This window comes from Phocoena phocoena, chromosome 21, assembly GCF_963924675.1.
Source record: "Phocoena phocoena chromosome 21, mPhoPho1.1, whole genome shotgun sequence".
In the NCBI taxonomy this organism is placed as follows: Eukaryota; Metazoa; Chordata; class Mammalia; order Artiodactyla; family Phocoenidae; genus Phocoena; species Phocoena phocoena.
Genome location: NC_089239.1, coordinates 12080967 through 12094447, shown reverse-complemented (window position 1 = coordinate 12094447; position 13481 = coordinate 12080967). Strand labels below are relative to the sequence as shown.

General features: G+C 46.6%; 1 protein-coding gene across 1 annotated transcript in view; it reads left to right on the top strand.

Annotated features, from left to right (window-relative positions):
- Positions 1 to 9455: 9455 nt before the first annotated feature.
- NRG1 (neuregulin 1) overlaps positions 9456 to 13481 on the top strand; it is a 1020295-nt gene continuing 1016269 nt past the window's right edge. The window contains exon 1 of the mRNA XM_065899839.1: positions 9456 to 10167. Coding sequence (XP_065755911.1) covers positions 9456 to 10167 — 712 coding nt within the window. The remainder of the gene's footprint in view (positions 10168 to 13481) is intronic.

Sequence of the window (13481 nt, the reverse complement as noted above, 5' to 3'; positions counted from 1 at the left end):
CAGGGAAGCTAAAAGGTGATATTGCGGGTCCCTAGAATATGAGGAAATTGGCAGCTCTCTCCTCCACTAGAGACTTGTTGAAACATGGAAGCCCTTATGCCTTCCCTGGGAGAGAGAGATCAAGGTGCTCCTTGATGTATGGAAACTGGGGCCTACTTCTGACCTGGGGAATTTTGAAGGTAGGACAGCAGATGGAGCACCTATAATGACAGAGCAAAATGAGTGGGTAGTAGCCCGCCTTGTCATCGTCTGGCATGGAAAGGATGTTTGAGTTTCCTATGGCTTGAGAGTGCTGTGGAAGGTAGAAGCTATCTTTTAAAAAAATATTTATTTATTTATGTAATTTATTTTGGCTGCGCCGGGTCTTAACTGCAGCGCACGGAATCTTTTTCTTTCTTTTTTTTAGTTGTGGCATGCGGGCTTCTTAGTTGCAGCATGCACGCCGGATCTATTTCCCCAACCAGGGATTGAACGTGGGCTCCCTGCATTGGGAGCGTGGAGTCTTACCCACTGGACCACCAGGGAAGTCCCAGAGCTATCTTAAAAGTACCTCTCCCAAAGGTACCTTGCTGTGGCAAGAGAACACTGTAGTCTTAGATTGGGATGAGAGGAGATATACCATTAGGGATAGGGAGAATTTCAAGAGGTAAGCCAAAACCTGGATCACCTTTGTCTGGGAACTGTGCAGTGTTGAGTACCTGCAAAACTCCTAAAGAAGCTTCCCGTGAACGTCACAAAAGTGCTAGTTATTTGGATGTCAGCCCAAAAGAGGTCACTGATAGCCAGCCAGTATTAACCAAGGAAGAACTAAAATGCAGAGTAATTTAAGCAAACAAAAAATACGCCTTTCCTTTAATTTGATCTTCATTAACCCAGACCCTGGAAAAGCCAGAAGCACAAGGGGGAGGGTGGGGAGGAAATGGGAGGGAACAGGCCAGTCTCCCTCACATGGCTGCCCGATTTGGGGTATTTGGAGAGCGGCTTGGGAATGGAGATGAGATTGCACTAGATTTAGACTGGACCAGACCCCTTTGATCCCTGCACGGCAGTTACATTAACGTAATGGGGTTGTGTTCTTTGCATACTTGTAAAAATCTGGAAGCTACAGGATCTGTCTGAAACAAGGACCAAGAGATGGAGATCCAACTGAGCGTATTTAAAAGCAGTGACTGGAGAAAAAAGTAACGCCATTTCCCACCAAGTTGAGACTGTTCAACTGATAACATGGGGATAGATTATGCAGTAAGGTGTTTTTGCTGACTGTTAAGGAGGCTCTTTGGGGACGTTATGCCCAGAGTATGAAGTTCAGAAGTCGGTGGATTCTTTCCCCAAAGAATCAATGTTTAGGGCTCAGTCTATTGGGAATGACTTATTATGAATATTAAAATCAGGTTTTTTTTTTTTTTTTTTTTGCGGTACGCGGGCCTCTCACTGTTGTGGCTTCTCCCGTTGCGGAGCACAGGCTCCGGACGCGCAGGCTCAGCGGCCATGGCTCACAGGCCCAGCCGCTCCGCGGCATGCGGGATCTTCCTGGACCGGGGCACGAACCCGCGTCCCCTGCATCGGCAGGCGGACTCCCAACCACTGCGCCACCAGGGAAGCCCTAAAATCAGGTTTTTAAAACAAGTCCTTAATATGATCTTCATCTGTTGCTTCATTCATTCAAACATTTATTAATTGCCTTTGTCCTGCACACACACAAAAGTAATTCTAAGGCAGTTGTCACTGTGATCAAGAATAAGAATAAAATCGTAGTAATTGATATGCCACTGACTATGTGCTAGGCCCTCTTCTAAACGCTTTATGCATGCTAATCTAATCAAGTGTATTTCATCCTAAAAGGGAGTTACTGTACTAGCTATATTTTGTAGGTAATGAAACTTGAGGCACAAAGAGGTTAGTTAACTTGCTTATGGGTATATAGCTAGTAGGGCTGAAGCTGGAATTTGAACTCAGGAAATCTGGCTGTAGAGTTTATATCTAATATTGCTCACAATATTAGATATTTCCTCTAATATAGAGTTTAATGAGAATATGACTAAGTTTAAAAATAAGATTACAGGGTGAAAGATGAATGTGTCCTGTAAACATTGGAAAAGGCTTCAAAATCATGTTCCAGTGCCACTGGAGATCCCACCATAAATTGTAGATAGATCTTTAGGACTTGTCATGGAAAGACTCACTAGTTTCGTTCCAAAGATTTAGCTGTTTGTAATACCCATTATAATATCTTCTTTGGTCGTATTGCTCAGAGAACATATCCTTTGTAATGAAATATATAGCTTAATGAGTTTCTTTATGGCTTAACGAATTTCTTATTTTTGGAGCAGTCTTCATAATTCCATTTAGACTTCATGACTTAGGAGATACTGCTCTCTGTCTATATTTGCAGTGAATTTTGTTGGTGTTTCATTGCGGAGTTGTTTTTGAACCCTGAAACAAACCTCTCCTGATTGTTGGAGGAGGTCATCAAGAGGATATGACCACAGGTCATCCTGTGAACTGGACCCGGTCAGTAGGAGTCTCCTTACTCTAGTGCCTGAAATGTACATTTCACCTGCTATTTCCGCACTTAGACCCAGTTCAGGGTCACAGCCTTGGGAGAGTAATGTGAGCCTACCTGGACTGTACACGTGACTGAACGCTGCTAAAGCCTCTATATAAACTCTTAAGATTCTGGCGGGCGGGTGCAGAGTTAGGCTTATTTTGCGGCGCCCAAGACAAGCCTCGTGTGTAAGTTCCCTTTGTTTGTTAAACCTGACACTCACCAATCTGGAGTTATCTGCCTGTTTCTTCAGTCTTTCTTTGCCCTCCCCCTATGGGGGCCAGTGTTGGATTTTTTCTGAACACGGATGTATTCCAGGAAAAGATGATGGAAAAGTCTTTAGCTTTTTCATGTCCCAACTGGGGCCTATGTCTTATGCCAGAGAAGAGCTTAACTATGGAAAAATGAAACACTCAAGAAAGAGGGACCACAAATAGCAAGCTGTTGCTTGTTGTGTTTTGGGAATGGTGTTTTCAGGAGAAGCAGCCGGAAGATGGCTCAGTGCTGGCTTAGGGGCCGAGACCTCTTTCCTTTGTAAGAGGAGACCTTTGTGATGGAGAACTGAGCACTGTAGGTGCTGAGAACTTGGCGTTTCTGAAGTGCTACGATTATGTATCCTATCACTTCCAGAAATGGTCTTTGAAAGGCTGCCAGCTTTTTAGGGAGGCTTATGACAGGGTTTTTAGTTAAACTATTGTGGCTTGTGGGCACGGCACAGAATTGGGAGAGCTGGAGCCTCAGTTCTAAACCTCATACTAAAAATAAAGAGCTTTATGACCCTGGGAAAGGCAGTCAGCTTTTCTGAACCTCTTTATCATTTATAAAATTAAGAACTTCAAACTAGATACCTAGGGTTCTTTCCTGGTCTAACATTTGATGTGTTTCTCTCTGAGTCAAAGCATCAACTAATGGAGAAAGTTAGAACTAATGTTCTAACATGGCACCCCAGGTTAGGGGGTGGATCATAAAATATTTATTTATTCCGCTCTTCCATGAGTAGATATAGTAAAAGCTGAGGCAAAACCTGCCAGTAGAGCCTCTTCTTTCTTCACGTTTGGCATATTTGTAAATAGCAACAATAAGTCCCATAAAGTGTTCATAGAAATAAATAAAATTCATATTCATTACTCCTAAATATCAGTAAGGATATCACGGTGACATTTTCAAATCACTCTTTGAGGGGAAATGAATAACTTATGTATAACATATTCATTATCTTAAGTAGCATTATTTCTATTGGATGGTTCATGTACTAATAAGGCAAAAGAAAGAAACTTTTGCTCAATGAAAAGTGATAAAAATAGTATTTGATCTCAACAACTGCCTTCAATAATCTGCAAAATGATAATGATTCTTTCTTTATATCACTGTATTGTGTTATATAATATAGTCAATATTAATGTTATTAATATTCATCATCTCATTCTCCCCAAGGAGGGTACCAGGGAAGTCATAGTAACACTGATACCTTTATTTCTAGTTTATTAGCTGACATGGTGATGATAACAGGCCCCTACCTTGCTATCCACGTTCCGCCTCCAGTGTGCTATGTAATGGCTGGGAATTTCCACCACGGGGCTGCCACACATGAACTCGGGTTGCTATTCTTCTTCTGTCTTCTTTCTTAAGAGGCGCTGTGATGAGAACACAGCTCCGTTACTTCTAAGTGCAGTGACATCGCCACTGCTGTCTTGTTCCCCCTTAGATCCTTCAGGACACATCTGCAGTGGTCCTTCCTCCCAGAAATGGAAAGTGGTCTTCCCCTTCACATAGCCTTTTTACTTTTTCACCTGAGTTTTAAAGCAACATGCGTGGCGTGGTGCCTTTAAGTGTTATAACATTCTTCATCAAAATGGCCACTTCAGCTTTTACTGTGGTTCTGTCCCTATAAGCATGAGCCTTTGTTCTGAGCTGGAGCCTGGGGAACACGTCCCATAGTGCCCTCTGTTTTCCATCCTCCTCTTTCCTCTGTTTCTTCCCCAGGTTCCTCCTTTCTCCTTCAGAAAACACACACACTCTCTCTCTCTCTCTCTAACCCATCAGAAAACATCATTAACTCATACAAACAGATGGGCCAGATGATGGGAGAGATAGGATCGCCAGCCCAGAGCAGCAATCACAGCTGACTCACTGACTCAACTGAATCACAGTCTAAACAAATAGTGATATAAGATTGGTGCACACCAGAGAATCACCGTTTGAATTTTATGACCAGGTCAGAAATAAGTATCTTACAGCCTGTTACAGAAAAGCACGTTTAAACAGTCAGAGTCCTAAGTTTTTCTGGACCTTATGTCTGCTCCAAGACAGGCAGCTAAGCAAGTGAGGATTCTTTGGGAGACTGCAAATTCGCGACACCATGACCAGGAGAACAGTTGTTTCATGATTTGTGGCTGAAGGTGTGCATTCTACATGCTATTGGTCAGTGATGATAAAGTAGGTATCAGTGCCTCTGTGGATTTCCTGTTGCCCCTTCAAGAGCCACCATTTAGAAGCATCTAATCAGGTATAAAGTGCTGGGGGTGAGAAAACCTTTTCAGGTTGCCACTGCACTTTGGACTTCCTCTTCAGATTTTCTAAACTAGTAAAAATACTATTTCACATCTACCTGCATAATTTTGTCTGTTCTTTCCCCACTTGAGCACATAAAATATTCCCAGGTAACATGATGACAACTGTTCTGATCGCTCATTTTTCTGTTGGTTCCAAATGACCAATGAGACTAATTAAGTCCTCAAGGAAACACTCACCTTTACTGTCAATAGGTGGTCATCTTAACTAGTCAGGATAAGTAAATAGGGCCAGTCTCTAATAACCAAGGAGGCAATCCATATTTCCTTTTCAAAACTGGGATGGGGAAAATTTGTGATGGAGGGGACACTGAATATTTGAATACAATGCTTAAATATGTTTACACATGTTTATATTATCATTATGCCCTGTATCCTGGAGTTAATAAATCTAAAGTTTTTGGCAGTGGTTCTCAAAGTGTGGGCTCTCCACCAGCAGTGGCATCAGTAGCACCTGGGAACTTACTAGAAATGCATATTCTTAGGCCCTACCCCCAGACCTTCTGCAACAGAAACTTTGGGATGGGACTGGCAATCGGTGCATTTTGATGCACAAGTGAGTCTGGTGCAGGGTTTAACTACCCTGGTTTTAGGATGTTTCCAAGAATGAGCCCTTTTCTTTTTGTCTTTTTAAAACAGTGTGGACCAATTAAATTGTCCCTTTTCTGAAGAGCATGTAATCACACTGAACAATTGTTCATACATTTCTCAAGTATATGTTAATCATATTAGAAATGTTCTCCCCCTTTCCTTTTTTTTTTTTTTTTTTTTTTTTGTGGTACGTGGGCCTCTCACTGCTGTGGCCTCTCCCATTGCGGAGCACAGGCTCCGGACGCGCCGGCTCAGCGGCCATGGCTCACGGGCCCAGCCGCTCCACGGCATGTGGGATCCTCCCGGACCGGGGCACGAACCCGTGTCCCCTGCATCGGCAGGCAGACTCCCAACCACTGCGCCACCAGGGAAGCCCCTCCCCCTTTCATTCAAAAGGGAAACATCCTTTTAACATTTGGGAGCACCTGAACAGGAAGACCCCAATACAAAAACAGCAAGGAAATATACGTGCAAATGGTTCTCACCTATGCTTAGAAAAGATCCACAAAAGTTACCCCTTAACACTACTTAGCTGAGAGAGGAGTAGAAGAGAATGTGGGAGTGAGGTAAAGGCATAAAAAAATACAGAAAAAGGGCATTAAAAAAACATATGAAGCAGCTTATGTTTAATCATAGATAAAATGCTTGGTGAAGTCCTAAGAGGGGTATCTGAGCCTGTAAGCCAGTGCTTTAAATGTTATTGTTTTTACTTCCTGGACTTCCATCTCCGTGACAGGGTGGGTAGTATTGGGGTAACGTGTGGAAAGCACGTTACCACATCAGTCCTGATTAATCAGCTGACATTTATTGAGTGTTTACTATATTCCCCCCCAGTTGGGTTAAAACGGGAATGCTGGAAACACCGTCTCGGCTTTTTAACAAGCTTTTACTAGTTGAAGAGATGGGAGTCAAACGGAAACACTTGGGCACAATAAAATAACATGTTCAAAAATGAGGAACAACACAGATTGCAAATGCAGGGGGGCTGCAAATGCTGGGGTCACTCTGAGTGTCTAGTGCTTAAGAAGGAAGGCTACGGGGGCAGGTGGACCTCAAAGGATGCTTATACTATCTGTAGTGGATTGTAGAAATGGCCTCAGTTCTTCTTCCCGAATCTCTGCCCCTTGGCAATGCAAGTTTCCAGCTCCTCACATTGGGAGTACTCCTGTAATTCACCTTGTAACACAGGCAGTGGTGAGATGCCAGTTCTGAGCCTAGGCCTCAAGACACCTTGCATGCTTCTGGCCACTCTCTTGGAACCTGTCCAGCCGCCATGAACAAGCCCAGGTTAAACCTGTTGAAAGGAAAGAGACCACATCCATTAAGAGATGAGCTGTCTCAGCTGAGGCTGTCTGAGACTAGTCAGCGCCCAGCAGCACCATCAGTGAGCCCAGTCAAAATCGCCGCTCCAGGGGCTTCCCTGGTGGCGCAGTGGTTGGGAGTCCGCCTGCCGATGCAGCGGACACAGGTTCGTGCCCCGGTCCGGGAAGATCCCACATGCCGCGGAGCGGCTGGTCCCGTGAGCCATGGCCGCTGAGCCTGTGCATCTGGAGCCTGTGCTCCGCAACGGAAGAGGCCACAGCAGTGAGAGGCCCGCGTACCACAAAGAAAAAAAAAAAATTCACCGATCCACAGAATCCTGGGCTATGTGAATCAATATTGTTTTAGGCCAGCAAATTTTGGACTGGTCTGTCATACAGCAGTAGATAGCTGGTACAAGGTCAGAAAGGTGGAGAGGAAGGTAGAAAGCATTCTAGGCTGGAGTTGCAACTCCAAACAGGTTGAGAGTCAGAAAGGTGTGAGGTCAGGTCAAAGAAGAGTGAAGACACCAGTAGGATTGGATGTCTGACCACTTTCTTCCAATAAATCAGGAGCACGAGCATTTAAGAGAACACATACTGGAAGTCAGACCTGCACTATTACAACTCTTGCAGTGCACCATCAAGCCCTAAGAAATAGGAATGCCCACATGCTGAAACACACAGTGAGCTTCAGTACCCCATCTGTCCAAGATGTACTTTGAGAGAGTAAGGCATTGTTTTCTAGCCAACTATATTATGCCAAGGGGGAAAAAAGAAAAGATCTTTGTGGCCTACAATCTGCTTTTACTTTTTATATAGAGAAGTCTAAAGTTTATGTGACTTACTTTCAAGAAACTGCTAGAGGCAACTTCACAGAATCCCAGAGTAAAGGATATTATGTAGCTAGAGTGCTTTTAAAATCTTAAATTCTCACAACGTGCATCTAGTAGGCCATTGAATAACACACAGCTTCGACTCAATTTTATTAGATCATTGAATTTATTTTTTACCATAAAAAGCACAAGAGAAAGTTTCCTTTAAATGCTAAAAATGTGTTCTTTCTGTTGAGTGGTACTTGCCGGGACAGAACATCCCTGGGAGATGACGGATTCTTGTTTCAAAAGCAGCTTCTTAAATTTGGCGGGACAGCAGTGGAGGGTTCCGAGGGGGATGGGATGAGTTAGGGTGGGGCGGGTGTGATATTCAGATGGAACAATATTTAACCTACAGCCCCTCATGCCTGGGATCCTTTGTACCAGCAGGCACGGAGGCGTCCTTCGTTTCATTCAGTTATTTTTTTTAAAAAAGCAGAGTAGTTGACGAAGTGCCAGAAACTTTATACCAAATGGCCTTATTGAGCCACTATTTTATTCAAGCAATGCTCAGATCAGCAGTACCCCACAGGTCAGAAAATCACGGCGAACGGGGAATTTCCACAGCAGAAAAGGCAAGGGTAATCAAGCCTGAAGCGTCCCACGAGGGGAGCCGTGGAAGAGGCAGCAAACCTGAAGAGCTCCTTGTGTGTGGCGTTAGCAGGGGAGCGAGCGAGATAGAAAGTTGTTCTAATTGCAGCCTTTCTCCTGCGAACGTGTTGCTCCCTTTGGACTCTCCGGTAACCAGTTCACCCAAAACTTTTCTGCCACGAGGCCCCGCATCTCCCGCGTGCTCCCTTCCTGAACCGGCTAACAGGTCCCCGGTCAAAGAAGCGTCACCTCTCAGACCCCGGGAAATCTCCGCAGCCCCCTCAGACTGCAGCCTGGTCGCCGCCCGGCCTCCCAGTGCAGCAATCGGGGCGACGGAGAGGAAGGCGGCGCGCAGGCCAGGGAAGACCCGGGAGGACCGACTCGCGGGCCGGGCTCGGGCATCAGCATGGGGAAGGGAGGCGCGGGCCGAGCTCGCCCCGCAGGTAAACAGGCCGGCGAGGCGCAGGGCGCTGCCGCCGCGGCCGCCCAGCGATTTCCAGGCACGCAACTCCGCCTCCAGGGATCTGTCCCTCGCGCGCTCGCCCCGCCGCCCGCTCGCAGCCTCAGCAGCCGCCGCAGCATCACTTCACACAAAGGACTGTTCCCCGCCGAGCAGCACCTCCACGTCCTCCTCCGGTGACGGCAGCCCCGACAGCCGGGCTCGGGCGCGGCGGCGGCGCGGGGAGGACCTGTCACTCCCAGCAACCGCGGCGGCGGCTTTTTTTTTTTTTTTCTATTTTGCTTAAAAAAACATTTTTTTTTGCCCTTATACTGCTTGGCCTTTCTGTGGTTCCACCCACCTCTTCTCTCCCTTCCTCCTCCTCCTCCCGTAAACAACTCTCCCACAGCTCCCGCCAATAAATAAATTAGGAGGAGGGTAAGGGGGAGGGGTGCGGGGGGAGGAGGGGAGAGGAAAAGGGAGGCAGCGCGAGAGAGCGAGGCAGAGTCCGAACCGACAGCCAAGAGCCCGCACGCACCTCGCACCATGAGATGGCGACGCGCCCCGCGCCGCTCCGAGAGGACCGGACCCCGGGCCCCGCGCCCCGGCCCTGCCGCCCGCTCGCCGCCGCCGCCGCCGCTGCTGCTGCTGCTGCTGCTGTGGACCGCGGCCCTGGCGCCGGGGGCGGCCGCCAGCGACGAGGCGGCTCCCGCGGGGGCCTCGGTGTGCTACGCGTCCCCGCCCAGCGTGGGCTCGGTGCAGGAGCTGGCTCAGCGCGCCGCGGTGGTGATAGAGGGAAAGGTGCACGCGCCGCGGCGGCAGCAGGGGGCACTCGACAGGAAGGCGGCGGCGGGCGAGGCAGGGGCGTGGGGAGGCGAGCGCCAGCCGTCAGCCGCCGGCCCGGGAGCGCTGCCCGCCGCCAACCGGACCGTGCACCCGTGGCCCACGGGCCCCGCGCTCAGCGCCGCCGAGCCCGGAGACGAGGCGCCCTATCTGGTGAAGGTGCACCAGGTGTGGGCTGTGAAAGCCGGGGGCTTGAAGAAGGACTCGCTGCTCACCGTGCGCCTGGGCGCCTGGGGCCACCCCGCGTTCCCCTCCTGCGGGCGGCTCAAGGAGGACAGCAGGTATATCTTCTTCATGGAGCCCGATGCCAACAGCAGCGGCCGCGCGCCTGCCGCCTTCCGAGCATCCTTCCCCCCTCTCGAGACGGGCCGGAACCTCAAGAAGGAAGTCAGCCGGGTGCTGTGCAAGCGGTGCGGTAAGTTCCTCGCCTCGCGGGGCGCGCTCGGGCGGGGCGGGGAGGGCGCACTCTCGGGGCGCGGCGGGCGCCGGGCTTCGACGGCTTCCGGGCGGACGCGGTCTGAGCGGTGGAGTTTCGGGCTTGGAAGCCTCTGGGCGATCCTCAGAGGAGGAGGGTTCGCGGATTGGATTCCACGGGCAGCGCCTTCTCCAGTGTCCCGGTTTCGAGGCATTGCCATTGGTGAAAGCCCAAGTTTGGTCCTCGGTTGGGGCCGCCTCAAACTTTTTAATTCCTTGGGGTTTCGTTCGCCAAGTAGAATGGAAATGGGCCGGCTGCTTTCTTGCGCGTGCCTTCTTGAACTCTTTCGTTAGGAGTTGCTGTTAAGGGCAGCCGTGTGGGGCTTTTCCTCTGAAGGAGGAAAGGTGAGTTGGACAGGACTGTAAAGTCTTCCCATCACTTCGAGTCCGGAGTGTGGACTTGGTCAGGGGTTTGTGTCTCTGGAGAGTCCAACAAGAAAAGGACAGAGCACTGCGATTGCCCTTGCGATGTGGCAGAGTTTTTGGCGAACTCATTGTCCGAACAGACAGGTGCAGTCTGCACCTTGTGAAAATGTGTATGTGAGAAGTATATAAAGTTGGGTGTTTTCTTTTTGCTGACATCATGTCAAGAATTTTTGTTCTCATAGTATTTTCGTTTGGAGTATGCTTTGGCACGTCAGGGCATCAGAACAGGTGAGTGTCATTATAGAGCTTCACATGTAGGCCCTTAAGGAGAATTTCGGAAGATAAGTTTAGCAATCGTGTTTCAAAGACCTTTCCCGATTTTACCACTGCAAAGGGTTCTTCCAGGTGTCCTTAGTATTATCAGGTCCGAGAAATCAGCTGATAATCTGATTACATTTCTGAAGTAGCATTACGTTTATGCCATTCACAAAGTAATTTCTAGGTTCTAAATATTTGTGTAATTTCCCGATGATCATGTAATCACTAAAACATAGAGGGGTTTCTTCTCAAACCAAAAATTAACATGATTACACATCACAGATTCTAACATGAATAATAGATTTTCCCCTGGTCTTGATGTATCCGTCTGATAGATGGTTGGGTTAATTGAATTTTTACAAAACTCAGCACCATGCCATGCTCAGTCCGCCTGTGATGTACACTGCGTCAGCTGTTTTCAATTCGTATCAGGTGATGGTTATTTAAATTTCTGATGAGCATTTCTGATGCTTGTAGCCTGCGGTTAATTAATGCCTAACGATTTGGTTTTGATGTCAGGGAAGAGCATTGCTTATCCTCCATTGCCTTATTTTCACAATGCACTTTGTGCGCCAGAGACCTGTTAAGATTGCACCACTCCGTGGCCGGAAGCTGTTCTCAAACAGTGGTGCTGAAGAAAGCTGAGTGATGTTGGGATTCCCCGGGTCTGGCTGATAGATGTCACTATAAAACATGGGAAACTCTCTGCTGGGAGCTGTCTTATTAGGAAACACAAAAGCGCCTCACCATTGAACTGCCTCATATGTTATTCTGTTAGAGAATCTGAAACAAAACATTTTAAGCCACGCTGTCATCCCATTTTCACGTGTTTTATTGTATGCCGTTCAGGAAGGATTTTGCTTTTACCCCAAACCATGTGAGTTGTGGATCATTTACTGCACATGGTGGAAGTTAATATAAAGGGGATCGTAGTTGGCAGTGATGCCTAGGATGGGGGTTGGAGTGTTGCTAGATAAGCCATGGTGTTAGTTACGCCTTCTAACTAGAAGGAGATGTCAGTTTTCAGGGGTAAACTTCTTATAAGGGTCCAGAGGACGCTTGGAAATGGAAAATTCATGTTGTCTGGAGAAATACTGTTTTCGTGCTTCTAAGCCGAAAAAGCTTCACTAAAGGTAGTCTTGCCTTTTTGTTTGCCAGTCAAAGGAAATACATAGTTGTAAGTTGTGGCATGCTAACCAAAGCAGGGTTGTTTTTTTAAATGAACTGTAAATCTCCTGCGTGTAATGTAGTAGATTAAGAAATCATGAAGTTACTGCTTCAGGTTTGTGTAATTATTGTGTATGTTTGGTGATTTTAGGGTTACGTACTTTAAATTACGATACCGCGTGAAACTTTAATAGGTTTAGCTAAAGACTAACTGAAATCGTGCTCAAAGTTTCTCTTGGATTTTTACGAACATCGTAGTTATTGTGACATTGTAGGCTATAAGTAAATAGTATAAGCTATTTTATATAAGGAAACTCAGTAAGTCCATACTTGGAATATGGGGTGTAAAAGTGTGTATGTGTGTGAAAACTTGTGAATTCTTCCAGTTGTGTGGTCTGGTTTAACAGTGCCATTCAGAACTTACCAGGCAAAGGAACACAAATTGGACAAAAAAAAAAAAATGTACAGAGAGAATAGGGACTGATTTGTCGTGGTTGAGCTGCTTCTGTGTGCTTCTGGTCAGGAGATTTCAGGGAGAGTGATGGAAGCAGAGGGTTCTTATCTAACCACACGAAGCTGCCCTGGGGGCGCGATGGTTGTTCCTGCCTGAGCCCTGATGCTAGGCTGGAGAGGGGATATAGCCAAGTCATTTTGTGATATCATACCCTGGGCAACAGTTTCCAGCTCTCCTTTGCTCAGCTGCAGTGTTGTTTCCTACAAGTTGCTTCCTAGTGTAGAAACTACACGTGCAACAAATTAGCCTTAGGGTTGAGCTAATGGAAGTCTTCCCTGAATTATTTTTTCTCTCCGCCCCGTCCCCTCTCCCCATCTAAGAGAAACTCCTGAGTAGAGTCTGTATAAAAAGAAGCTCTCCTCTGAACAATGGACTTTTGGAAACAAAAACTGTGTAGTGTATTTTAGGTGACAACGCAGAATCTCATAGCTTGTTTGCTTTATGTTTGAGGTTTGTGTGAACTACACTTCTTTTACAGTTAAATTCTTCCCAGTCTTTGCTTTCTCTCTTGCTCACTACACAGGGTGAGACATTTCTACGTTTTATATTTATTGGAATGGAGAATAATTTGCTGTGCAATTAAATTGCCATTATTCAAACAAATCATTGTTTGATGTACTACACTTCTAGTTTTCAAAGCATTGCGGTTATACTAGGCTGTAACTGATGCCCAAAAAGGAGTAAAAATACTGATGTTGAATAACATCTATAATTGGGCCATGCAAGATTTGTACATCAGTTGTGTTCTTACAAGCCAATCTAAATATTCAGTATATTATATCATATTGGAATGTGTAATAATGCAAACATGTTTGTCAAATATTTATGATACATGTCTTTTTTTTTCTCATGTCCTCAATAACTATTTAATAAAGTGTGCTGACCTTATG